This window comes from Lithobates pipiens, unplaced genomic scaffold (assembly GCF_037356315.1).
Source record: "Lithobates pipiens isolate NorthernLeopardFrog02 unplaced genomic scaffold, aLitPip1_a1.2 Scaffold_16, whole genome shotgun sequence".
NCBI classification, from domain to species: Eukaryota; Metazoa; Chordata; class Amphibia; order Anura; family Ranidae; genus Lithobates; species Lithobates pipiens.
This window is the reverse complement of record NW_027507748.1, coordinates 53,945,718-53,973,323: the sequence shown is the minus strand read 5'-3', so window position 1 is coordinate 53,973,323 and position 27,606 is coordinate 53,945,718. Positions and strand designations below refer to the sequence as shown.

General features: G+C 41.9%; 1 protein-coding gene across 2 annotated transcripts in view; it reads left to right on the top strand.

The window, feature by feature from the left end:
* The window catches only part of TTC3 (tetratricopeptide repeat domain 3), a 185,910-nt gene that overhangs the window by 91,125 nt on the left and 67,179 nt on the right, over positions 1-27,606 (top strand). For both annotated transcript variants that reach the window (XM_077479912.1, XM_077479911.1), the window contains 11 exons: positions 2,066-2,120; positions 3,849-3,909; positions 5,151-5,214; positions 7,457-7,594; positions 13,364-13,444; positions 17,292-17,404; positions 19,474-19,600; positions 22,338-22,460; positions 24,544-24,645; positions 25,555-25,647; positions 27,117-27,181. In XM_077479912.1, the coding sequence (XP_077336038.1) occupies positions 2,066-2,120; positions 3,849-3,909; positions 5,151-5,214; positions 7,457-7,594; positions 13,364-13,444; positions 17,292-17,404; positions 19,474-19,600; positions 22,338-22,460; positions 24,544-24,645; positions 25,555-25,647; positions 27,117-27,181 (1,022 nt within the window). The remainder of the gene's footprint in view (positions 1-2,065; positions 2,121-3,848; positions 3,910-5,150; positions 5,215-7,456; positions 7,595-13,363; positions 13,445-17,291; positions 17,405-19,473; positions 19,601-22,337; positions 22,461-24,543; positions 24,646-25,554; positions 25,648-27,116; positions 27,182-27,606) is intronic.

Below are 27,606 nucleotides of genomic sequence, written 5' to 3'. Positions count from 1 at the left end.
AGTGTATTGATATTTGTAATCCAAGAGGAGACTATGGGGTTGATTTAATAAAACTGGAGTGTGCAAAATCTGGTGCAGCTCTGCATAGAAACAAATCTGCTTCCAGGTATTTTTTTTTTGTTTTTGTTTTGTCAAAACTTAATTGAACAAGCTGAAGTTTGAAGCTGGATGGCTACCACGCACAGCTGCACCAGATTTTGCACTCTCCAGTGTTATTAAATCAACCCCGATGTGTGTCTGATGAATGAAACCTCTTTATTAATGGAGCTGGCATTCATTGACTTTCATACCATACATTAGGGATGAGCTCAGGCGTGTCCGCATGGAACAGAGATCGGGCAATGTCTCATTGCCTGTGATTAGCGCAGCGCTGCGCCGACTTCCTGGCGGGCTCTGCACGTGTTCCATGCGAACACGCCTGAGCTCATCCCTACCATATATTAATATATAATGTGGGAGTCTGGTAAACCTTTTGAAACACACTTGAAGTATAAAATAAGTTTGAAACGTTTTTCACACTGTGTGCGTCCAGCAGTGATCATTGCAGGCAATCGGTGGCTCTGCGGAGGGTTATGGATTACTATGGCTGCTGCTGACTTGCCTTAAAAGGGGTTGTCAACTTCAATGATAATTTGTACCTATAGGTAGGGGTACAATAAGGCTTACCTATAGGTACTGTAAATATCTCCTAAACGTGCGCCATATTAGGAGGCATTTACTGTATTTGCAGTCGTGACATCATCGACTCACATGCTCTGAAGGAACGGCCACCCATGGCGTTTCTTCAGAGCCCTGTGCTTTGACTTGCTTGTGGGAGTGACGTCATGCGGCTCCAGCCAGTCACACACCTGGAGTCCACAGACCCAGATAGAACACGGCAAAAATGGATGCGCCCTCCAGCGGTGACAACGCATCGCTGGATGGCTTCGTTTGCAGGTAAGTGTCACATAATCTGTGCTAGTATGAGATGCATACTAGCACATTATGCCTTTACTTTGCAGGTAAAAAAAGGCAGCGCTTTACTTCCTCTTTAAAATGTGGATTTCTGCCACTATTATTTGCACCAGCGCTTGTTGTCTGTGGGAATGTAGCCATAAAGAGCTTCAGTGTCTGAAGAATCTTCAACACCGGACCCTTCTGGGTGTGTTGAAATGCCTGGTCCCCTGCTGTTCAATCCACCAATCCCATATGACAGTGTTGTGGCCTAGGGGGCAGCTGATTGAACCTCCGCATACAACAGGGAAACGGGCATCCAACAAGTGTCAGGTGCAGAAGGTTCTTCAGCCATTGTAGCTCTTCATGTGAGTGATGGTTGACAGGACAGGTAAGTATTCTTTCCTTACAGGCAGCATGCGCTTTAAACTTTTCAATCTAGCGTCAGAGTGACTTTAAATTAGGAGTTGTGCCTATTTTTTTTTTTTTCAATGTATTTTATGACTTTAATGCTGATATTGGCTTCGCTACCTGCAAGTCACTGACCAGCAGCAAGCATGCAGCCAGGGCTGGCCCTTACATTATACAATTTTACTTTTTGATTTCCTCCCACTGAGCCATTGTGTTCTCCAGACGGGGACGGCTACTAGTGATGATCGCATGTAAAATCTGGAAGGCTGGTTGCACCCAAGTTGATCGATCATCTTTGGTACATTCAGCCTGCCCATGTATGGTTTGAATCTTGGCTGGTTCCTCCTGAAACAGCTGAGATTCAAACAGTCTTCGGCCGGCTTAACTCTGTGCACTTGGAACTGAATATTGAATGCGCCCCAACAGGTCATGTTTTCAGGATATCCCTCAGATGATACAGCTGTGGTAAATACTAAGGCAGTGAAACTGATCAAATCACCTGTGCAAAATGATGGTCAGCCCGAAAACATGACCTGTTGGGGTGCCTTGAGGACTAAAGTTGAGAAACTGCCATGCACCATACATACAAAGCATGTCTGAATTTCAAATCTTTATAAGGGCGCAAATAAAATAATGCTTTCACATTATGCCTTAACAGCACTGCATGTTCCCAATAAAATCAATGTATATTGGCAAAATATTTTATTTTATTTTTGTCTAGGAGACCAATAAGGAAGCTTGCGTGGGGACTGACGATGGCTTGGAAACTGCCTCTGGTTAGTAGAATGCATTTTTATTACCAGCTATTTATTTGATAGTCAGAATGCTCTGTTTGAGCTTTGCTATGACGGACAACCAAATGTTTCGTTGCCAGAAGTGAATAAGGGAGTTCCAGTGCCTTTTTTTTTTTTCTTAGTATATTGTAGATGGAGAATTTTTACTGTCAAGATCTCTTGAAGAAACAAACTGAAATAATTCCTTAAGTCTTTATACTGCTTCTCAATAGGGTATTCCACTATCCTTTACACAATGAGCTCCGGTGATCCTAATTTCTACATATAGGCTGCAGATACTAATTTTTTTTTTTTTTTTTTTTCATTTAAAAATAAACAGGTTATACTTACCTGCTCTGTGTAATGGATTTGCACAGAGCAACCCAGATCCTCCTCTTCTCGGGCCCCTCTTTGGCGCTTCTGGCCCCTGCCAAGTGCTCCCACAGCAAGCAGCTTGCTATGGGGGCACCTGAGCAGAGCCGCTGCTCTCTGTCCATTCAGACACAGACCTGAGGCCTGGCTCCGCCCCCTCTTCTCATTCGCTCACTGACTTTGATTTGACAGCAGTGGGAGCCAATGGTGCCCTGCTGCTACCTCAGCCAATCAGGAGGGAGAGTCCTGGCCAGCTGAGTGTTTCGTGCAACATCGCTGGATCGGAGGAGGCTCCAGTAAGTATGAGAGGGGCTGCTGCACACAGAAGTTTTTTTTTTTTTTTATCTTAATGCATACAATGTATTAAAGGAGAAGTCCAGCCAAAGCTTTTTTGGGTGGGCTTCTCCCATGGATCACAGCAGCGCTATTAGTTTTGCACTCCTGTGACCCGTTTTCAGCAGCGAGAGGACTGAAGTTCTCTCTCTGCTGATGTTACAGGAATCAGTCCGGGCACTGTTTCATTGCGACTGTCTGGATCCGCCAGGTTCCTGGACTGACACCTGCCTCAGCGAGCCACTGACAGCCTAAGACGGCCACTCCCCGCCCCTCCACGGCTCAGCACTCCAGTGAGCATGGAGGAGCAGATCGGAGAGCTGCTGATTGACAATCAGCAGCTCTCTGCTTGGGGGAACTTAGAACCGAGCCGTCGGTGATGTTTGATCGCTCAGTTTACAGTGTAGAGGCGCCGGGGAACAGATGCAGCATCCACCTAGGTAAGTATGATTATGGGGGAAAAAAAACCTTTAATTCTCTTTTGAGGTTAAAAACCTCTGCCTTTTAAAACCACTTTTAAGTTGGCCATGAATGGATCTTGGCTGGCTCAGCAGGGACCAGCCAAATTTGGTCCATCTCTGTACAGGCTGATTGTACATCCATCGATTTTGGGTATAACCAGCATTTGGGATATTTAGAATGAGAATATTGCCAGCGACTATAGCCTCTAGCAGTAATCACTGTGTTCTCCTGGCAGGGATGGCTCCCCGCCACCAGAACACAATCGCTTTACTGGAGGAATTCCACCATCAACACTTACTGATGTTGATGGGGAATCGAGCATTTTTCTTTCCTGCACAATCGCATAATATATGGCCTGCTTTACGGTAGCCTGTCCCCTTCCTTTCGCAATTCTTCTGGTATGTGATTTCATGGCTAGGAAAAAGAAAAGCTATGTAAATGTGTGGTAATCCTAAGCAATCTACTGGGTGTTTTCAGGTTTTGCTGAGCTCATTAAGCCATGAAATAGAAATGAATCTCCATTTCACTAATGCCAGGTAATGGTATCCTTGATTTTCGTTGCAGTGCCGCAGCAAAAGAAAGGGAAACCCAAGGGAAAAAACTGTGAATCAAGTGAAAAATTAAAGTGAGTAGAAATTTTGTGTAAAAGGTTATCCTGAGCAGTTCGTAAAAACATTTGCAAGTTACGTTTACCTACTTGGAAACAAAACGGTATTATTTGTTTTGAAAGGTTCTTATGTGTGCTGCTTGGCTTTTAGCCATGCCAAAATTCTGGAACATATGCCATTTTACAGTAGAATGTCTTGTAATGCTGGTGATTTTGTGCATCTGTTTCTTTGTGCATTTATGTGGAACTAAACCCTCCTATTCTTTACACCCAAGGAAGCTACCATTTTTGTCTTTCCTGCCATGGTGCTGCACATGTGATCATTTACGACATCAGCCATTTGATGGCCTGAATGTATGGCTGAGAGCACAAGCAACTGTGACAGTTACCTGTAGCTTTGTATTCAGTCATAGAATACTAAGCTTCCCCTGAATGGCTGAGCAGCACTGAGTGCAACTCTATTTTATTTCTGTGGTAGGACGGGAATGTATCGTACTGCTACTGGGACTCAGCGTTGTATACTGTTTACAGTGTATGCAGCAATCTCAACTGCTGCAGCTGTTCACACCAAGATTTTTGTGATCATGGGCAGGATTGCCGATAGTCTGCCCACGATCCCAAAACTGACAAATCGCACCACGCTTTTTGAAGTGCCATTCACTTTTAATGGGAACTAAACGTGGGTGCGATTCTGCAGTGGAAAATCGCACTGCAATCACGACAAACTGCATTGCGTCATGCTTGTCGCTCAAAAAGGAGCAGAAGCTTCTTTTAAGCAACGAGCTTCACGACGTGGTTTGCCGTGATTTATCTCACAAAATCGCATCCACATTTAGGTGCCATTGAAAATGAATGGTACTTGAACAAGCTTGGTATGATTTGTCAGTTTTGCAGAGCATTTTGGGATCGCAGGCAGAGTTGCAACAGTTTTGCCCACGATTGCAAACGCCTAGGTGTGAACGGAGCCTTAGTGAAGTAATGTTTGCTGGGACCAACTTGGTCCAAATGTAACTACTTAAAGTTCAGGTAAACCTACAGTTTTTTTTAAAAAAGGTTATATCGTTGGCTTTTCTAATTGGGCCCTTTGTGTTTCTTTGCCTATGTTGAAGAAAGTGTTCCATTTTGCTGTCAGGCTGTTTAGAATCTCTAAGAACCTAAATAATTGCATGAAATAATTCCAAATGTCTGACTGCACTATACTATTTTCCATGCTGTATAGCAACTTTTTTTTTTTTTTCCCTCCTTTGCATTTATTTCAGGGTTGTAAATACAAAAAATGACTCCAAGGAAGCCCAGATGGTTGTATCTCCTCCCCACACAAAGGTAGTTTGTCATATTTGTACGAGTTATTGTGCTTGGTTTGTTTTAGTAGTTTATTGTTAAAGTGGGGGGGACCTTCTAAATTCTGTCTTCTGTCTTTTCTACTATACTTACCTTCAATATAGATCTGTCGCCCACAGCACTGCTCTGCCATTAGATGTTGCCAGTCTTCCGGGCAGTCTTAGTCATTGCTGTACTTTCCATATTCATTCTTTGTGGGAAAAAAAAATTATATGTATCTCTATCTAATATTCAGCAGACCAAGTTTAAACTCTGATGGGTATGTGAGATTTTGCATAAGTGGGATGTTGGCACAATGGAGCACACAACATGGAAGAGAGCGCTCTCCTTATGCTTCAAGATCGGGGCTTGTGTCCCAGTGGCCATCATGGACTAATGTGGTCACTTAAAGGTTAACTGAGACATAAAAGCTATTAGGAAGCCATGGAATGCCTGGTGATCAAGGACTTCTTGGAGGCAGGAACAGTGTCACTTCACTATGTGCCCTGCACCCTTTGCTGTGATTTTCACAACACTTCTTATTTTCGGAAGGTTTCGAAGCGAAAAGTGGAAGCATCTAGTGTCGGAAGTGACGATGAGTAACTGGTGTGGGAGAGGAAAGGGGGGGGGGAGATAAGAGGAGACAGAAGAATGAGGAAAGAAGAAGAGAAGCGCAGAACTAGGCAAGAGAAGAAAGCAGGAAACGGTCAAAACAAGAAGGAAAGAAGGATGTAAGAAAGGATGGAACCCGCAAGTTAGATGGTTTTCCAGAACGGTCCTGAATAGCTAAGCTGGCCAGAGTCTGAGTGGGGAGAGCATAAGACCACCATGGGTTCCACACTTTGAGGAAATTAGTGTGAGAATCATGAAGTATACTGGTCGTTTTCTCTTGAAGCATGAGGGTAGTCAGAATGCTCTTCACCTCTGCAAACCTACCCGAGGGCTTCCTCCAAGCCCTGGCAATGGCACTCTTTGCAGCAGTGAAGAGATGGTAAGAGAAGAGGCCTGTGAGAGGACAGTGGAGAAGTACATGCTGGGCATCCTTGGGGAAGGGTACATGAAAAAGTGTTGAGAGGCGGCTGTAGACTCTGCACCAGAAGCCCACCGAATGGGGGCATGGATCTCGTCTTCATGTTAGCCACAGCCTCTGAAGTATCTATCCCTATACGACTGGTTTGAATGAGCTGTGTGGGCTGTGACCCAATACCAGCGGAGGCGAATCTTATAGGCCGCCTCCATGGTGGCCGTGCTGAAAACATTTGGTTAGGGATGACCAGGCCTTGCTCCAATCCTCTAAATCTATGGAGACTGCCATGTCCCATCTTTATTTTTTTGTAAATTGTATTTAACGTATACTCTCTCTGACATTTATATCAGTTAGTGGTGGCTGGTGCTGGAAGCACCACACCCCTCCTGGTCTGCAGTCGCCCTATGGGCGGAGCCCTCCAGCAGTCAAGTCTCCCCTGGTGCCCAGCTCCATGGCTGTTGACCTGGTCTTTTTCCGGGTTCTGGCTCTTCGGCCTCCTGTCCCGATTGGCCAGCATGGGAAGCTTTGCGCCCTGAGGACAACATAAAACGGATCATTGGGGCCTTGGGATCTTGTCACTTGTGAGGGGGTGACAAAACTGGTGGAGATCTGTTGGTCCGGCGCCTTTTCACAGTGCATAGCTGCACACATGGAGTGATTGATTTTTGGATGAATGATGGTATGACTAACATTTTTTTTTAACCTTGAGATGTTGAAGGGTATTAGTCATATTGTTAGTTATTTAGAAATAGATTGTTTTGATGTTTGTGCAGGCTGGGGGGGGGGGGGGGGGGGGACCAGCCGCCACTGATCAAGGAACATTAGATTTTCTAGTAAGAAACTGCAGCAGTGCCTGCATGTGCTTGTTAGAAACTGGCTAAACTCTGCTGTGAGTCACTTGTTTGGCTATTTTTTTGCACAAAGGCTGCAGCAAGACTGTAAAATATTAAGAGCTGCTTCTCTGCTTGTGACTGTTCCTTTTATATTATTCCCATGTTATCATCGATATTTATTGCATTAATAAAAATGGTAATAAAAACAAAAGTGTGTGCATGGTTGCCGTGATGACATTTGTGTTCTATTTTGCTGTGACCGCTCTCTTCTGCAAGAGGCTTCATTTTGTAGCATTCATGTCTGAAATTTTAAGGCCACAACATTTTTAAAGTATGAGGAAGCATATGGTTGTAAAATTAAATGCTTTTCTGGGTATCTTTATAGTTGGATCTTACCTTGGTGATAGATATGGTGAAATCTCTGGTGCGCGATGCTCAAGAAGCTCTATCTGACCTGCGATGTCACAGTGCTGAGGGAATGCTCACCCAGGTGCTAGAAATATTGAGCCGGCACGATCTCCAGGTAAAACGCCATCAATTTCATGTTTCATCGTTCTCCCATAAGAATCCTTCTCTTTTTATTTTTTTATTTTTTTTTACACATTTCATTAATTTCTCATGAGAATGAATTTAAAGCTAAACGTCATTCAAATATCTAAATCCACAGTTAAAGTGTTGGTTCCCCAGTCCCTGCTGTACATACCTATGGGGATGCTGAGCTGTCAGTGCCCACGCAGCTGGTCCAGCCCTCTGGGGATTTGAAACCCCCGCTGTCGTCGCCCCCCCCCCCCCCTTATCTGTGCTGTGCTTGTGGGACGGATAAGAATAAATCATTTTAGCAGGTGCTGACCAATTAGAATTGCTCTGTTCAGTCTAGAAGCGCTGCACAGCAAAAAGGGAGAAGAGTGTGGATTTCAAGTCCTCAGACCGTTGGTCCAGGTCCATGGGCACTGACAGCTCAGAATCCTTGGAGGGAAGTACTATGGGGATAAGGGGGTGGAGAAGGGTGTACGGTGTTAACAATTTAATTTTTTTTTTTTTTTCTGAAAAAGTACCTAACACTTAAAGTTACATATATGTATTGCAGTTTTACCCGCCAAATTATTATTATTTTTTTCTGTCCTGATATCCACACAAAGTACAGCTGTGCTGATGTAGTAAAAAAAAAAAAAAAAAATTTATGCAATTTAGCCTGAGCACCTCTCTGCCCCCCAGCCCGCAATTTCTTCTTATCTACATATTTGCATGCGGCACTCCGGGCACTGACCCGCCCTCTCCAATCTGCATCCTACTGTGCAGGTTGCAAACTAAAAGGGGCTGATACCAAGTCGCATTTTCACCTTTTTTCTTTTGTAATCCTTTACACTTAAAAGGGTCCAAGAAGAATTCTAATGATTCTCAGTTTGAGCATAAAAAAAATAACCAATGTTTTTTTTTTTTTTTTTGTTTTGTTTTTTGTGGACCACAACACTGACCCCTTCATTAGGGCTACATAAACAAAATGAATAACAGAAAAAAATGAATGTCTGTACACATGTAAATATAAGTATATAAAGTACTCTCTCTTGTTCATGTATGGACCACTTTTATTTTATTTTCTTATTCATTTTTTTTATGTAGCCCTGATGAAGGAAGGCCCTAGAAATGTGTTGGCTGTGTTTTATAGTTGTGAGCTATTAAAGTGATTGATTATAAAGTCTGGGTTTTTTTTATATAAAAATAACAAACATTAGTTACATAGTAGGTGAGGTTGAAAAAACACACAAGTCCATAAAGTTCAACCTATGTGTGTGATTATATGTCAGTATTGCATTGTATATCCCTGTATGTTGTGGTCGTTCAGGTGCTTATCTAATCAATGCCCCTCACTGAGACCACCACCTGTGGAAGGGAATTCCACATACATGCCGCTCTTAGACCCCATTCACACCTGAGCGTTTTGTAGCCCTACGCCTGAAGCTACAAAACGCTGGAGGGGAAAAAATACATTATTCTCAATGGAGATGGTTCACATCTCCACTCCAAGTCGCCTGAAGCCCTACGCCTGAAGCTCAAACAAGTTCTGGACCCTTTTTTGTCGCGCAAATCGGGCTGATTTGGGCCTTTTCATTCCCATAGAAACTAATGGAAACGCTTGATTCGAGTGTTTAGCGCGACAACGAGCGTTTCTATGGGCGTTTTGACGCTGTATCTGCTCAATGCTTAACATTGGTGACCTTTTGCCCTGCACAAATTCGCCGCGAATCGCGGTAAAAAACGCCGCAAATCGCGGTAAAAAACGCCACAAAAAACGCTTGAAAAAGCTACGCTCAGGTGTGAATGCAGCCTTACAGTAAAGATTCCTCTACGTAGTTTAAGGTTAAACCTCTTTTCTTCTAATTTTAATGAGTGGCCACGAGTCTTGTTAAACTCCCTTTTGCAAAATAGTTTTATTCCTATTGTGGGGTCACCAGTACGTATTTGTATATTGAAATCATATCCCCTCTCAAGTGTCTCTTCTCCAGAGAGAATAAGTTCAGTGCTCACAACCTTTCCTCATAACTAATATCCTCCAGACCCTTTATTAGCTTTATTGCCCTTCTTTGTAGTCGCTCCATTTCCAGTACAGCCTTCCTGAGGACTGGTGCCCAGAACTGGACAGCATACTCTAGGTACGGCCGGACCAGAGTCTTGTAGAGTGGGAGAATTATTGTTTTATCTCTGGAGTTGATCCCCTTTTTAATGCATGACAATATTCTGTTTGCTTTGTTAGCAGCAGCTTGGCATTGCATGCTATTGCTGAGCCTATCATCTACTAGGACCCCCAGGTCCCTTTCCATCCTAGATTCCCCCAGAGGTTCCCCCCCAGTGTATAGATTGCATTCATATTTTTGCCACCCAAATGCATCATTTTACATTTTTCTACGTTGAACCTCATTTGCCCTGTAGTTGCCCACCCCATTAATTTGTTCAGATCTTTTTGCAAGGTTTCCACATCCTGCGGAGAAGTTATTGCCATGTTATACCTACCTCCTCTTATCGGGTCCCTCTTCTGTGCTCCTGGCCCCTCCCTCCAATCGAGTGCCTCCCATAGCAAGCAGCTTGCTATGGGGCACCCAGAGCTGAGCTGCAGCTCCCTGTGTCGGCCCCGCTCCCTCTCTGCCTCCTGATTGGCTAACTGACTTTGACAGCAGCGGGCACCAATGGCGCCTCTGCTGTTACTCAGCCAATCAGGAGCAGAGTCCCAGACAGCTGAGGGACTCCTGGAGAGAGAGGGAGGGGGCTCAGGTCAGTATTGGGGAAGCTGCTACACACAGTTTTTTTTTTATCTTGATGCATAGAATGCATTAAGATAAAAAGCCTTCTGCCTTTTCAACTCCTTTAATATTCTCCTTGGACCCTTTTACCTTGTGATCTGACGCCCAGCTGTGTTCTTTTAAATTTGGGATTCATTCTCTGGTACCCCTTTGTGGGAGTTATAAAATTATGATATAGCTGCGCTATAACAAGTAAAAGGATTGAGCTGGCAACTCTGTAGTCCGTATAGCGATTTTTTATTTTTTTTTAAATGGTTGGTTACATGAAGTGACAAGCAAAACAGATGACGCGTTTCAGCAGCAGCATTGGTCGTAGCATATCTGCGCTATAGCTGAACACAAATATCTCCCTTGATATGAAGATTTATATTCAACAAAGTGCAGCACTTTATCATATGTTTAGTTTCAAACCTTATAAGTGACGCTTATTATTATACAAGTTCTACTTTTGCCGAACAAAAAATAATGGATAAAGAAACAAATATTCATCTTAACCTAATGAAAAGTGCTAATAGTGTCAGTGCTTTGAAGCCTCTTTATATACTGTATATGAATACCTTTTTGAATCGATAAATAAATACATTTTTAGAATGCTTAACAATAGAAAATAGTAAAGACATCTTATTCGTACCTTCTAATAAGTTCCCAGTTGTGCCAATGAAGTGCACCATGAACCTTATTGTATGTATGAATACCTTTTTAAAATTAATGACAACATCTTGGATGAAGAAACAAATTGGTTGGGGCTTTGGCTTGTACTTCGCTTCTGCTATCTGAAACGCACAATCTCATCTAGAGCTGAGCGGCTGGTTTAGTGGCATTCCTACCTATACATAAACTGGTTAACCTTGGTGCTGGGACAGGTACATATTCTGAATGTAACTATTTAAAAAATATTTTTAAACTGTATTCTGCTATGAAGTTTTCTGTCTCTGTTGTACACTATATTGCCAAAAGTATTGGAACACCTGCCTTTACATGAACTTTAACCACTTCAGCCCCAGAAGGTTTTACCTCCTTGATGACCATGCCAGTTTTTGCAACACAGCACTGCATTACTTTAACTGACAATGGCGTGGTTGTGCGACGCTGTACACAATAAAAAAAAAGTAAAATGAGTAAATTTGGGGTGGAGGAACTTGACTGGCCTACGCAGAGTCCTGACCTCAACTCGATAAAATACCTTTTGGATACATTAGAGCGGGGACTGCGAACCAGGCCTTCTCGTCCAACATCAGTGCCTGACCTCACAGACGCACCTCTGGAAAAATGCTTAAACATTCCCATTGACACACTCCTAAACCTTCTTCCCAGAAGAATTGAAGCTGTTATAGCTGCAAAGGGTTGGCCAATCTAATATTGAACCTTAGGGGTTAAGACTGGAATGTAGGGCCGGACTTACCATTGGGCTTGACGGGGCTCAAGCCCATGGGCCCCGTCGAGATACATATCGGAGTGTACTCGGCTCCGCTCTCAGTCCCGCCTTATGATGGACATAACCAAGGGACTGGGCGTGACTGTGAGCCGAGCTGAGTACTCTCGACTCCGCTCAGGACTGAGAGGACCCGAGAGCCGTCGACATACACAGGACTCTGTATCTCGGCATACACAGGACTCTGTATCTCGGCAGTGCCATTTTTTAAGACTGCAATGAAAAGTCTTCAGATGGATGGGGTATGGCTGCAGATGGACACTGATAAGGCTGCATTGATGGGCATTTAAATGCAAGTTTTTTTTTTCTTTTTCCTTAAACTTCCCTCCTAAACTTGGGGTGCGTGTTATAAGCTGATAAATACGGTAATGTATAGAAGGTAGGGCCTGAAGGACTCAAGCCCAGGGGCCCCCACTACCCTAAGTCCTGCCCTGCTGCGATGCCTTTCAAGGTCCTGTGCATTTTTAAAGGCAGATATCCAAATACTTTTTGTAATATAGTGTGTGTGTATATAGAAACTATAAGAATGAGAGGAGTGTACGGGTAGGCTGGGGATTGGGAGTGACCAATTCCTTTTGATTTAGAACACGCAGAGCATATAAATCCATTTAATAATCTAAGGGGCTTATACACCTAGTGAGTGCTTTGTGAAGTGGGGGAAGCGGGAGTAAGTACAAGGAGAGGTATGCACAATGGCCAACCAGCATTACTCACTAGCAGTTCCAGCCCAGGACAGCCAGCAGCAGCCACCAGCCATACCCCCCTGGGGGACAGCAGCAGCCAGCGATACCTGCAGGAATACTGAGGAAGAAGTGACATTTGAGGTGCAGGTAAACTGCAGTGCATCAGTGTGATAGCAGCCTTAGGCCTCTTTCACACAATCTGTCTGATCAGGTCTGTCTGCTTTTCAGATGGACCCAGGCGACCCAACATTCACCTCTATAGAGCGGCAGATGTGAACGGACTTGTGTCCTTTTACACCCACCTATCTCCAATTTGATATAAAAAAAAGGGGGGGGGGGATATTTCCCCTTCTTTCTGGGCAGATTGGATCGGAGGGCCCATAGATTAGAGCATGCTGTGTCAATTTCTGGACATGGACCTATCATCTGCCCGTTGCACTCTTTGTGGCCTGCAACCAGTTACCAAGTCGCTAAAGTGGCCCTCCATCTTCAAAAGGTTGGGCAACTCTGCCGTATATTGTTAGAATCTGGGTCAGTGTGTGTTGCAGTGGCTGAGATTTGATCCATGTATGGCAAGCTATGACTAAGCACCAGGGAAGGTATGAAACGCATTAGATGTACTGTATTTGTACTCCCATTGCTGATTGTTGTTTTTCTATTATGGATCAATAAAGGGGATTTTGATGGAAGTGCTGCCATCCAGACTTTTCACTATATGGCATATGCAATGTTTCAGCTATTATTTACACTAAATGCTTTATCCTCTAGTTAAACATTTAAAAAACATTTGTTTGTAGCTTTTTCAAGCACCTTCTGTTTATATCCGATTCAAGGGTATGATGTGAATAATATATATTTATATTTTTTATTTTATTTTCCAGAGCCTTCGTCTTACTAAGATAGATCATGTTGTTCTCATGTATGGACATGCAAATGCTCTACTTGGCATTAGAAAGTCTGTGGTAAGTGATGTAAATAAGTCAGGCGGCTATAATGGAAAATTTCAGAACAGTCCATCATGGCCAAAAGTCTGTGGGTACCCGATCCTTATATCTACTGTATGGCCAATCATATGGCGCTGTTAATGCTACAATATACAAAGACATTTTAGGAAACGCTGTGCTTCCAGCCTAGTGGTAAAAAATGGGAAAGGCCCTTTTTTCTCTTCTAGCATGACTGTGTGCAAAGCCAGCTCCATTTTGGTGTGAAGAAACTTGAAAAAGTCCTGCACAGAGCCCTGACCTCAACCTTTTTATTGAATGTCTTTTGGGATGAATTGAAATGCTGATTACGAGCCATGGCTGCTCATCCAACATCCGTACCTGACCTTACAAATGTTCTCTTGGCTGAATGGGCCCAAATTATCACAAACGGACCCCACAATCTTGTGAAAAGGCTTCCCAAAAGAGTGGAGGCTGATAGAGCTGTAAACATGGGGGGGCAGCATCCTGGTTTTTGGACAGGATGCCAAATGGCTCATATATATATATATATATATATATATATATATATATATATATATATATATATATATATATATATATATATATATATATATATATATATATATATATAATGAGGGTCAGGGTTTGCAAACTTTTTGCCACCTGGTGTATATATTACAGAGATAAAGAGATTACGGTATACATATACTCATATATTAGAAATATATATTGAGGTTGTTATGACTGGACATTTCTGCGGCAACAAGTCTTTACTAAGAAAAATAATAAGCTGCGCTAAGTGCACTATAGATAGAAACAAAATAGAGTGACAATGTAAATACAATACTATTCTACCCCCAACTAGTGGGGGAGCTGTGTATACCAAGTTGTAAAAACAGAAAAGGGTGGAGCAGCGAATAATAATTACATTATCTGTTTTTACAACTTGGTATACACAGCTCCCCCAGTAGTTGGGGGTAGAATAGTATTGTATTTACATTGTAACTCTATTTTGTTTCTATCTATAGTGCACTTAGCGCGGCTTATTATTTTTCTAATTTGTTTATTTCTGTAATTATGTGATACAGTTAAGCCACAGCTGAATTCAGTTCTTTGAGATTAATTTGTTATTTATTGTTTTATTCACCTTAGCACAGTTTTTGTCCCCCCCTTTTTTTCTAAGTCTTTACTAAGGCCTCATTCACAATGGCCCAGTTGAACCTGTGTTTTTGTGTGTTTTGAGGTCATTTCTAAATGCCTATTAATGCAATGTTTTTTTTTTTTTTTTTTTTTTATTGTCACACTCGCTGCATTTTAGAGAAATAGGATTTCTATTAGTCCGGGATCCAAATAGACACTCTGAAGTCTGAGCGCAGCTTAATTCATGTAAACACAGCTAAAGCTGCTTTAAAACATTAATATCTAAATGCAGGAAACCGTCATCCGCATAAATGTTTGTTCCTCCCAGATAACTTCTGCTGTGTTTAGAAAAGCTAAACGCTTGAGTTGAAGTGTGAATGAGGCCTGGCAATATTTCTACTTTTCAGAAAGCAGTCTGCAACCACAGAGATGGACGATATGACCACTACAGGATTAGCTGATACGTAGATAACTTCAGCAAATCAGTGGCAACCTAAATGCAGACCCCTCATTACCGCATTGACCCCTTAAATCAGTGGTTCTCAACTCCTGACCTCAGGACCCCACAGGCCAGATTTTAGGTATTACATTGGGGAGACTAGAATACTGCAATCACTGAGCAGCAAATGATATCACCTGTCATGTATTTCAGTTATCTTGCAAACCTGTCCAGTTGGTGGTTCCTGAGGACAGGAGTTGAGAATCTCAGCCTTCAATAGACACAGGCACCTTGCCCATGCATGGCAAAGTGACATTGTTTCGACAAAGGACATCTCTGACATTTTTATGTTCACCTTAACTGCTCTCCTTTACAACTCCTTGTTCCCCCATATACGGCACCAAAATGAGCTGTGTTGGCCACCTGCAGGGAGCAATTGCTTTACTCGCCTGGGATTATGTTTGGAACCATTGATTGTCTGCTGGGCCTAGGCATCTCATCTGGACCAGGTCACTTGCTCCTCCATACCTGGAATGGCTGGGAATTCTTGCTGGCTGTGAAGAAGTGCAAGTAAGGAAAGTAAAGGGGGATCAAAGCAAGGTGAAGATGTCTCTCTAAGTTCCCAGTCACTGTGGTTACCATATGGTAATCGATTTAGTTAGTGCTTCCTACAGGCTGTAATAACATCATGTGTTTCCATTGAATTAATTTTAGATCTGGATACTTTTGCCCTCCTTATGTGTATACCTAGTTTTATTGCAATATCACATCTGTTCTTCAAAGTATGTTCTTAAAGTATGGGTTTAAAAAAAAAAAAAAAAAAAAAAAAACACCTTATACTCGCCTAGGTGGATGTTGCATCGATTAAATGCTGAATCTGTCCCCCACTCCATCTGCACTGAAAACTGAGCAATGAAACACTGCTGATTGCTAAGTTCTCCCTCCGCTCTGAGAAAAGAGATTGATTGTCGATCACTTGCTTTCAGCTCCTCCCCTCCAGCGCTCACTGGAGTGCTAGACTAGGGAGGGTAGGGAGCGGCCGGCTCAGTCTCTCAGTGGCACAGCTGAGAGGCCGAGCCAGCTGCTGATCAAGGCATCTGGCTGGATCCCGACTTGTGAAGTCAGGATCTTTCCCCAGGCTGAGGGACTTCAGCTGATTGTGGGCTCTAGCCTGCTGTTGGCTTAAAACGGGGTCACAGGACTGCAGAACGAACTGCACTCATGTGATCCATAGATGTAGGGACAAAAAGATTTTGCTTTAAGGTTTTTTTTATTTTTTATTTCTTATTTTTTTTTCCCCCTGTAAAAATATTATCACCAATTATCTTACATTTCCAACCCTATTTTAGCTGCTGATAGAGGGCATAATGGATGGTTTTCTAGTCGGCTAACAAGTATGAGAAAACGCCGGCTCTTAAAGCATATTTAGAGTCAAAACTTTTTTAGGAAGGGTTAAAGCCCGATCAGATTTTTTTTTTTTCCACCATTTGTGTTATATTTGTGAGATTTCTTTTCGCTTGCCAAATAAACACAACATCTCTGCAAAGTGGGGGCTGTGCTATCCTATACACTTGTCACTGACAAAAGTGTCCCCATTGGGGATTTTCCTCTTCCAGTGACAACTTGGAATTTTGTGTTTTTTCATTATTTTTTGGTCCTGGCGATAATGGTCACCGGAAGCCCTCATACACACGGGACGTTAAAATAACATTATAAAAACGCCAGTAGCTTTGCAGTGTGTTTTTCAAAATTTTTGCAATAGTGGTTTATAGCATTTTATTAGTGTTCTATCAGCAATTTTTAGCGTTTTTCTTCGTTGGCGTTTATTTTGCGTTTTTTTTTTTTTTTTTTTTTTTTTTTTTATGGCTCAAAAACGTCAAGCGCTGGTGAGCCGCGTTTTGGAGCATTTATTGGTGTTTATCAGCGTTTTTTGACGTTTGCATGTTTACAGCTGTAAAAATCCCTCTCAGAACCCGCTAGTTTTGGGGGTTTTTTAAACCAAAAAAACTCCCCAGCCAGAAACGGCTGACAACAGCCTATGTGTGCATGGACACATAGGATAACATGATGGGGAATTTGATGGTAAAAAAAAAAGTCTTAAGCCAAAAACGGCTGCTGTGAAAATGTCCACTGTGCAGGAGGCCTAAGAAATAAAGTGGTAAATCTCTCCAGTGGAAGCGCTACTTAAATCTGTCAACACCGACTTAAACCTCTTTCCATTCTATTAAAAAAGACAAAAACATGAAGTTTTCTATTTCCTGATTTTGGCTTATTTGTTTTCTTTAGGAATTGGCAAGGGCTGAAAAACGTTTCAAGGAAATTATCCAATATCACTCTAAAGAAAGGTTTAATTGTTTGGCTTTCTATGGCATCGGCAATGTTTATCTCAAGCAAAATCGGTAAGAAAACAATGATTAGGGTTTTTATTTTTTATTTTTTTATTTTTTTTGAAGCTCGGGATAGCATTTTTAAACCATTAGCAGGTATTGTTGCAGCCAGGGGCATGTTTGGGCATAGTCATGTCCTAAAAACCTTTGAATGATTTAATTTAAAGTTCCACACTGTGTGTGTGTATTAGAGGCCCAATAATGGAAAAGCTACTACAATGGTGCTTTCTGCATGAATGCCAATAAGCCTATGTTCACATTGGAGCAATTTGGCTATCTCACGGCAATAGCACAGTCAGAATCTGTGCATCACTGCATTTGCGGCGCCGCACCGATTTCCAAAAGTAGTTTTGGAAGGTGATTTCCATAGACTTCTGTGCAGCAACCCACACAGATGTCTCTGAAATCGCCCTCGAAGTCGGGACTGATGTGTGGGAATGAAATCATGTAAGTTCACTTGGACTCACACAATTTCATTCCTGCTGTCAGTGTGAACCTGGGCTAAATGTCACCTAAAATGTCATCTGATTTAGTCCTAAAATGAAATATGAACTCAGTTAAGAGTCAAAAACTTTTTATTTGTTCATTTGCATATTGATAATGATCCAATGTGTTACATATCTGTGAACCTCCTAGGACTCTGTTCGTTTGACAGTAAAATTACAGTCAAGTGTTTCAGTCACATACACACTAAACACCCAAATCCCCATCCTCTCAAGGGAGAGGGGACAGATAGTGTGTTCCTAGTATATAGGAACAACGATCCGTCTCCTCCCCAAGTCAGTTCCATCCCCCCACCGTTGGACGCACAGAGAGGGAACACATTTAACCCCTTCCCTGCCAGTGACATTTATATAGTAATCTGTGCATTTTTCTAGTACTGATCACTGTATAAATGTCACTGGTCCAAGAAATGTGTCCGATCTCTCCACCGCAATGTCGCAGTCCTGATCAAAATCGCAGATCGCTGACATTACTAAAAAAAAATGTAAAAAAAATAATAATAAAAGTGCCATAAATACCTATTTTGTAGACACGATAACTTTTGTGCAAACCAATCTATACATATATGCTTATTGTGATTTTTTTTTTAAATTTATTTAACAAAAATATGTAGAAGAATATATATCAGCCTAAACTGATAGACATTTTTATTCTTTTAATTTGGGATATTTATTATAGCAAAAAAGTGTCTTTTTTTTTTTTTTTTCAAAATCGTCACTCTTTTCTTTATGACGCAAAAAATAAAAATCGCAGTGGTGATCAAATACCACCAAAAAAAAGCTCTATTTGTGGGGAAAAAAAGGACATACATTTTGTTTTAAGTACAACGTCACAGTTAGAGACACAGTGCCGTATTGCAAAAAAATGGCCTGGTCAGGAAGGGGATAAATCCTTGTGGGGCTGAAGTGGTTAAATAACGGGGTGGGGAAAAAACTAAAATCATCCGTAAAGTTAGGTCCACAGCATGCTGCAATTGAAAGTAATAAAGGTACATCTGTTGGGGAAGACCATATTTAGCTTGCAAGTTAGCAAATGGCAAGAGTTAACCCCCATCAAAACATGTCTGATGTGAGTATTGCCATAGGCCTGCCACTTGGCAGCATATTGGCATTTAAACAGTTTGAGGTAATTTACGATTATGCCACATAATACTCCCTGCAGCTGTTTGGCCTTTGGCAACCTGAAGCTTTAAGGCTTCCTGTTTCCCTAAGTGGATGCCTAAAAAATAGATTTTTATGAATTGTCTAGCTCGGGGGTAGGCAACCTCAGCACTTGAGCTGTGCTGAAACTACAAATCCAATCATCCCTCTTCTCCTGGGGGTCATGCATGTGGCGTTCAGTCTTGCAATGCCTTTTGGGACTTGTAGTTCTACAACAGCTATAATGCTAGAGTTGCCCAGTCCTGGCCTAGCTCTTGGGAATGTTGATGGTTCCAGTTATGCTGTATTCTTTATTACATTTGCTAGTCACCAGCAGTGCATTTACATTTTAATTATGTGTTATTCAGACGGAGAGAACATTTTATTGATGAACTGCTCATTTTTCCATTTTCTTATTGAATGATTTGTTTTTGCTAGGTTTTCTGATGCTTTGACTCAATATGTGAGGTCTAAGACCATGCTGATGCACAAGATGGTTCCAGGAGTGCTAGCTTGGCCAACAACATCTATTGTCATTGAAGAGACCAGGCCAGGAAAATTAGAGGTAAGTAACCAATTGCTAGCCTGTACAATTTAGAAAACTTTGTAAACCTAATATCCTTTTAACTGCACCCCCCTGTCTTTGTTCCATGCAGTTACTTAAAACTGCCAGTAAACTTGGAATTTATACCCTTAACCACTTGAGTACCCGCCCCTAATACTCTTCATTACCAGGCCATTTTTCTGTTTTCAGCGCTGTGATAGTTTGACCGACAACTATTGTTATGCAACGCTGTACCCAAATAAATGTATTATTTTTTGAGACAGATTTCTTTGGTTTGTATTTAATGAATGCAGTGTTTTTTTCTTTAGTTTATACTTTAACCACTTTAAGACCGGGCCTATTTTTTAGATGTGGTGTTTACAAGTAAAATCGTTTTTTTTTTTTTTTGCAATACTTTTCTGTCACACTGTATTTACAATTGCACTTTTTTTTATTTTTTTTATTTACTTTTTTGAATTAAAAAAATAAGACAACAGTAAAGTTAGCCCAATTTTTTTTTTATATTGTGAAAGTTATTGTTATGCCGAGTAAATTGATACCCAACATATCAAACTTCAAAATTGCGCCCTCTCGTGGAATGGCGACAAACATTTACCCTTAATCTCCTTAGATGATATTAAAAAAAATTCTACCTGTTGCATGTTTTGTGTTACAGAGGAGGTCTAGGGCTAGAATTATTGCTCTCGCTCTACTGATCGGGACGATACCTCATATGTGTGGTTTGAACACTGTTTTCTTATGCGTGCGCTACTCACGTATGTTTTCGCTTCTGCACGCAAGCTCGGCGGGACGGGGCGTGTTTAATTTTTTTTTTTTCTTATTTATTTTACTTTTTATTTTTACACTATTTAAAAAAAAAAAGTGTATGTAAACATCCCTTGTAATAGAAAAAAAAGCATGACAGGACCTCTTAAATATGATATCTGGGGTCAAAAAGACCTCAGATCTCATATTTACACTAAATGCAATAAAAAACAAAAAAAAAATGAATACAAATTTGTCATTTAAAATAAATAACATAAATTGGCCCTTTAAGAGCTATGGTTTCACGTCGCTTCCACCCTGTAGTGTCTTTGAGACAGGTGGGGGGCAATCTTCCCCTCACTCTTCTCCATGTCAGCCCAGGGGACAGACGCGATCTCCTCCGACACTACCGATGGCTCCGGTAAGCGGTGGAGGGCACTGGATCACGGCGGGAGGGGGCGCCCTCTCCCGCCACCAATAAAAGTGATCTTGCAGCGAATCTGCCTCAGAGACCACTTTTATCTTATAGCCGACCGCCGGCCAAACACAGGGATACCGGGGTTGTGGCAGCTAGTTGCTGCCATAACAATGATATCTGTCCCCAAAGTAGGGACGTACATCGGCGTGCTGCGGTCGTCAAGTGGTTAAAAGATGACCCAACATTTTGAAAAATAGTTTCCAATACTTTTAAAATAAAAATGCTAGAATGATATGGAAACCACTGAAATGACCCTTTTTTGGAAAGCAGAAACCCCAAGGTGAGCTCATTTTGTGCAACAATTTTTTTGGAAATAAAGGATAAATGCTGGTCCTGAGGGGTTTTAACATGGAGCCTGGTGTACTAGATGAACTAATATATGGCTCATACACAGGGAAAGGCAGAAGTAAAGGAAATAATGCCACGTTCTGTGGCAGGCTGGAGATGAAGGGTTTATTGTTCAAATGGGCAAGAGAAGGGAGGTGAGGGCTTAAGTGACAGGTCACATGGAGACTGCGTTGTAGCTAATATGTCTAAGAGTGTGTGTGGGGGGGGGGGGGGGCGGGCGGCACATCATATGCTCTCTGTCTCCACCTTCTGTTCATGTCCCCAATTCAGCTAAGGATTTTGCATCTGTGGTGGCAACTCTGCACATGCTCAGTATTCAGTGATATTGTATGCTTGTTCTATGAAAGGGTTTCTGCACACTATACCTATATCTTGTACACTAAAAACTATATGTTTTTTAGCTTTCTATTAAATGCATTATAAACTCTCATACCTGAACTTTTCGTTTTTCATCTGCATATGATGTGCATTGATCATGTAAATTCCTGGTGTCCTGTATTCACAGCCTATAGTAGCGTACATCTTGACAGTCTCATGTCAGCAGTTTGTGTTCAAGCATGTGGCATGGCACTGCACAGGTTAATCAGGTTAATGCATGAACTCTCTGTAGTGTAAGAACTGACACTTCCTATGAGTAAAATTCATAGCCCACAATTATAATTGGATCTGATAGAGACACACACAATAGAGAGATCACCATGTAGTCTTTCATCACATTAGCAGATTTCTGATGCAACACAGAGCAAATGGTGAGCTTTGGATTGTAAGACCCAGAGCAAGAACTTGCCTGTCCCTTTAGCAACTAGGGACAAACTGGCTGAATACATGGACATGGGTGAGTCAATCGGCCATGACAGTGCAAACGGCAGCCACAGCATAATTGGCAATCATACAATGTAAAGAAAACAACATGGGGAGTATAACCACAATAATATCTAGTTAAAAACAAAAAAAATGTTTAAAAGTGTACAGTGCCTTTTGAGATATTGTTTTTGTGATCTGTGCACACGTGACATTTACCAGATGCGTCTTTGGATTTTCCCACTCTTCTACACAATTTAATGTGCTTTTTGAATCCTTGCTGCTACTAGATGATCAAACATCAAACATGATGGTCTGTAGATTTGGATTTGTAATGGTTCCTAATCTTTGTTTTTTTTCCCTTAGATTCTCTTGGATACCTGCATAGAGGAATGCAAGTTTCCACCTAAACCTGATGCTGTTTGCCGCTTTGAGCAGTGTTTGAGTTTACCTAAAATCCAGATCTATTTTACAGACCCTGATTTCAAGGTAATCAGATTTCAAATCTCCTTTGGCTGTACTCTTGTGGATCATACTGCACGCCTATGACCCGTTTTCAGCTGACACAGGGCTGAAGTCACATTGCCAGTCCAGGCTGGGAAAAGATTGCAACCATATGGTCGGGATCCACCTAGATGCCTGAATCGGCAGCTGGCTCAGCCTCTCAGCGAGCTGCCGAGAGCCTGACCCGCCGAGAGCCTAAGTCCAACTGCTCCCACCTACTCAAAAGCTCAGCACTCCAGTGAGCGCCACGGTGGGAGAAGAGCAGACAATAGCGTATGGTCTTTGATCGCTCTGTTCTCAGCCTTAGAAGAGGCAGGGGACAGATGCAGCATCGATCCACCTAGGTAGTATGATTCTTTAGCGCAGCTCCCCACTGTATACAATTTTGACTGTCGTAGGTATAACGATTTGAGCTGCTGCTTAGAGGGCAGGTTTTAGAATAGCGCAGTTTCTCCTTTTTTTCTAAAGTATGATTTCTAAAAACAAAAACTTTTTTCGAAATTGGGGGGGGAGTGTAGCAGGACCGAATTTTATTTATTCTTAAAATATATTTTTAATCTCTAAAAGTGATCCCACAACGTATCCCCCTCAGGCATCACTTTTATCGGAAAGTCCGTACCCTGAGGGAAAAGAAGATACCGGTGTTCTGGCTTCTAGCTGCAGCTATAACCCCGGTATTTTAATGTCAAGCAGATGATGTATTTTCCCAGTTACGCAGTCAGTTATACATGGGTAAAGTAGTATGATTTATGTCAAGCTAGGGTAAGGGCAGACCTCCCTTTCCAGAATAATAGGATTTTTTTTTCCATAGAAATACAGTAAAGTATGCAACAAACGTTTTAGCATATGTAGATTTAGGAAGCTCACCAAACGCTCCCAGTAAACAGTTGGAGCTTAATTTCAAGTAGGTTTTTTATCTTAATGCATATAGATAAAAAACCTTCTGTGTATAGCAGCCGCCCCAGCACTCCCTAATACTTACCCGAGCCCCCTCTCTGTCCAGCAATGCCCATGAATCCCTCGGCCATCCGGGACTCTCCCTCCTGATTGGCTGAGACACAGCGGTGGCGGCATTGGCTCCTGTGGCTGTCAATCAAAGTCAGTTCCCCAACCAGGGAGAGGTGGGTGGGGCCTAATGGCAGCTCCGTGTTTGAATGGACACGGAGCTGCAGCTTGGCTCGGGTGCCCCCAATAAGTCTCCTTGTAAAGTCTCACCGAAATACCTGCGGAATAGTGCTAGTTAGATCCACCTTATGCAGGTTGTGATAGATTGAGGCTGATGTGCCGCTCCTAAATTTAGAGCAGCATTGTTCCCCTGTGTAGACACAGAAAGAAATCACAAGGAGCCAGATTAAAACTTTCTTGCAAAATATACTTTATAATTATGTTCTGCTTTAAAAAAAAAAATCGAATCTCTTCATTGTGAGACTCGACTTCAGTAAGCTAAGATCTAATTGGCTGCTGTGGATGATGGTAATTTGCTTATTTTGCTGCTTGTTTCTCTGCTGAATTCAACCCATTGTTGTCTTAAAGCCTAAGTTTAGTCAGAATAAAAAAATAAAAATAAAATAAAATCAGCACCAGGGATATAACTTAGTAGGATGTGTCCTTTGCACTGATACAGCTTCTGTTAGTTGAAATTCTCCTCTGCCCATGCCAATCCCCAACCGTAATCTTCTGGTTCCCTGGGTGTTAATAGAATGAACGGGCTGTTAGGGCTATCACTGAGTGAGCACAACTGTGACCGCTCTTACCGCCCGACTGCAAAATGAAACTTGATCTATGAATGCAGGGGGGCAGACCTCCTCCATTCATAGATCCATTTCTGCAGACAGCCTGTAGTGGGTGAACTGCACAGTGATGATGCCACCACTTTTTTTTATTTCATTTTTATTTGTGCTAATATCTGTGTTTGCAAAAGCAATTGGTGCACACAGTTGATTTGTATCTCCTGTGGTCACTGACCAATATATTTAAATGAGGTTTAACTTTTAACCTTTTGTGCTGTTCCTTTTAAATATAAAATTTTTCAAATAACCATTGAATGGTTCTCTCTCTTCTTTTATAGGGCTTTATCCGTATGGTGTGTTGTCAGTACTGTATAGTTGAATTCCATGTTTGTTGCTGGAAAAAGTTGAAGGCCACTGTATATTCTGATAAGATTGACAAGGTAAGCTGAAGTTTTTCTTGCTAAAATTTTTCAATTTTACACTTCTTCAGCGAGGGAAGGAGATTAGAGAGTGGAGTTGAGGGTGATGGGGTAAAAGTTGAGATGGGCTTTAAAGGCACAGATGTAGAAAATGTATTGGACTGAAGCAAGAGCCATGTGAGGTTGTCTTCTCGGGTATTGAATATGTTGGTTATCTTCCTTGATGTCCTGATTGGATTCCAACTAAAAGCTTTCCCAATCCCAGCAGAAGAGCTCATTAGGGTCTGTTTCAAGCATAAGCGTCCATTAGGATCTGTGTGGGTAACTAAAAGTATGTTTAAAGGGGTTGTAAAGTAAAATTTTTTATTTTTTTAAAATAACAAACATGTCATACTTACCTCCACTGTGCAGCTCGTTTTGCACAGAGTGGCCCCGAACCTGCTCTTCTGGGGTCCCTCGGTGGCTGTCTCTGCTTCCTCCCGCAGGTGCTTCTCACGTTAATGCGAGCTCCCTCGCATTGGTGAGAAGCACTGCGGGCGCGCTCCCGTGATACAGCCGGCAGCTATAGCCGCTCGCTGTATCACAAGGCCCCGCCCCCGGCGCGCTGCATCATTGGATGTGATTGACAGCAGCGCGAGCCAATGGCTGCGCTGCTTTCAATCCATCCACTCCAGCCAATCAGCGGCCAGGCTGAGCGGCGAAGAGGACGGCGGGGGCGAGCGCGGGATTTTCGAGGGGTCAGGTAAGTAAAACGGGGGGACTGGGGGCGCCGGCAGTGTGAGATGTTTTTTCACCTTAATGCATAGAATGCATTAAGGTGAAAAAACATTTACCTTTACAACCCCTTTAACTTCAAAATCATTCGGAGTAAGGCGTAAGCTAGAAAAAATTGACTTTTTTTTTTTTTGTTTGTTTTGTTCCCCCCCACAGGATTTCCTTAGATACCCATGTCTGACCCCAGACTGCGGAGGACTCATTTGTCATATTGTAATATATGATTCTACAGGGGAAGTAAAATGTGAGGTATGTTGCTATGAGATGCTAGATGTGCAGTGATGTTTACTATAGTATTTATTCATAGAATGTAAAGTGGTTGCAAAGCCTAAACATTTTTCTACCTCCATGCATTCCTTGTATTAAGGTAAAAAATGATTAGGTGTCCCTCAGTTGACAAGAATGAAAGTATTTTTTTTTTTTTTTTTCCCTCCATCCTAAAATTCCTTTTCCTGGAGTTTATTCAGGGGCATAAGTCCCCCCCCCCCCCCCCATCAGCCTACAGTTTTTATTTGCCACCATCCAGTCTGCCTGTAAGCAACAGTGTAACTCAAAGGTTAAAGACTTTGTGTCCCTTTAAAGTAGGACTATAGGCTTGTATGCAGCTTGTAATAACAGCCGAGTGGCTGCTGAACCACATCGGTTGTTATTACAATAAAGCAAACCCTTTGAAGCAATATCGGTAATATGGTCAGTTTTTTGACTGATGAAAAAGTGAATATATCGGCCTTACCGATAATCGTTCCAGCCCTACTTTCTGATCCCCCTTCCTCTTCCCCCTCTTAGTTATACTTTTTGACGCCACAAAAAGGAGCACAATCGTTCTATTTTCACTTCTTAACAGTACTGTAATGTATGAATCCTCTCAAGAGATGCCGATGTAAACTGCATCTCCCCATTCTGCCTAGCAACAGGTGACACTGATCTCTGCTCCCTGTGATTGGAGCAGAGATCAGTAATCTGTAAAACACAGCCACGCCCCCCACAGTTAGTAACACACCCCTAGGACAAGCTTAACCCCTACACTGCCACCTCTTGGTTAACCCCTTCACTGCCAGTGTCATTTACACAGAAATCAGTGCATTTGTATAGCACGAATTGCTGTATAAATGACAATGGTCCCAAAAATGTCCGATGTGTCCGCCATAATGTCGCAGTCACAATAAAAATCGCTGATCGCCACCATTACTAGTAAAAAAAAAAATGAATAAAAATGCCATAAACTATCCCCTATTTTGTAAACGCTATAACTTTTGTGCAAACCAATCAATCGTTTATTGCATTTTTTTTTTTTTTTACCAAAAATATGTCGAAGAATACGTATCGGCCTGAACTGAGGAAAAAAATGTGTTTTTTTATATATTTTTTGGGGATATTTATAGCAAAAAGTAAAAAATAATGCGTTTTTTTTTGTTTGTTTGTTTTTTTTAAAAAATTGACGCTCTTTTTTTTGTTTATAGCACAAAAAATAAAAACCGCAGAGGTGATCAAATACCACCAAAAGAAAGCTCTATTTGTGCGGAAAAAAAGGACATCAATTTTGTTTGGGGGCTTGGTCTGGGGCTGAAAGTGGTTAAGCTTACTGATCACAGTAGTTTAAAGAAATCTCAGAGCTCACCTTATTTATAACAAAGATCTTCCACTGTTTATTGCACATGGAATTTTTTATTTTTTTTGTGTGCATATATTAACAATTTTGTCTTAAATCTCCTTTCTAGTTTGAAGATAAAATAGTAAAGAAGAAAGAACCACATAAACCTGCTGTAAAACACAAAGGCACAAGGTAAAATCGCTTCTGATGTACAGTGTTTCAAACATTCTGAAATCTTAGCACCGTATGTTGCAAGTGTTCAAAATCTCCAGACTTCTGGAACTTTTAAAACTCATTCACTTTTGTGTTGAATAGGGCTTTAATTTATTGTACCCCTGTACCCAGACTATGTACAAAAATGATTGTAAAAATATTCCTAGACAGCATGAAGAGTGCTTTAAACGGTCCCTCCCTGACCTCTTTTAACACTTGCCGACCGTATAACTTTCAGTGGCATGGCTGTGCTACGCTCCGGCACTTCTGGGGACTTCATGCGCACCAGCCTGCTCCCGGTGTGATTATACACAACAGGAGCTGATCGCTGGGTACTGCAGCCTGCATGTTCGCCGGCAGCCGCTGATCCTTCAGTACTGATGGAGAATGGCGGTCTGCTTATG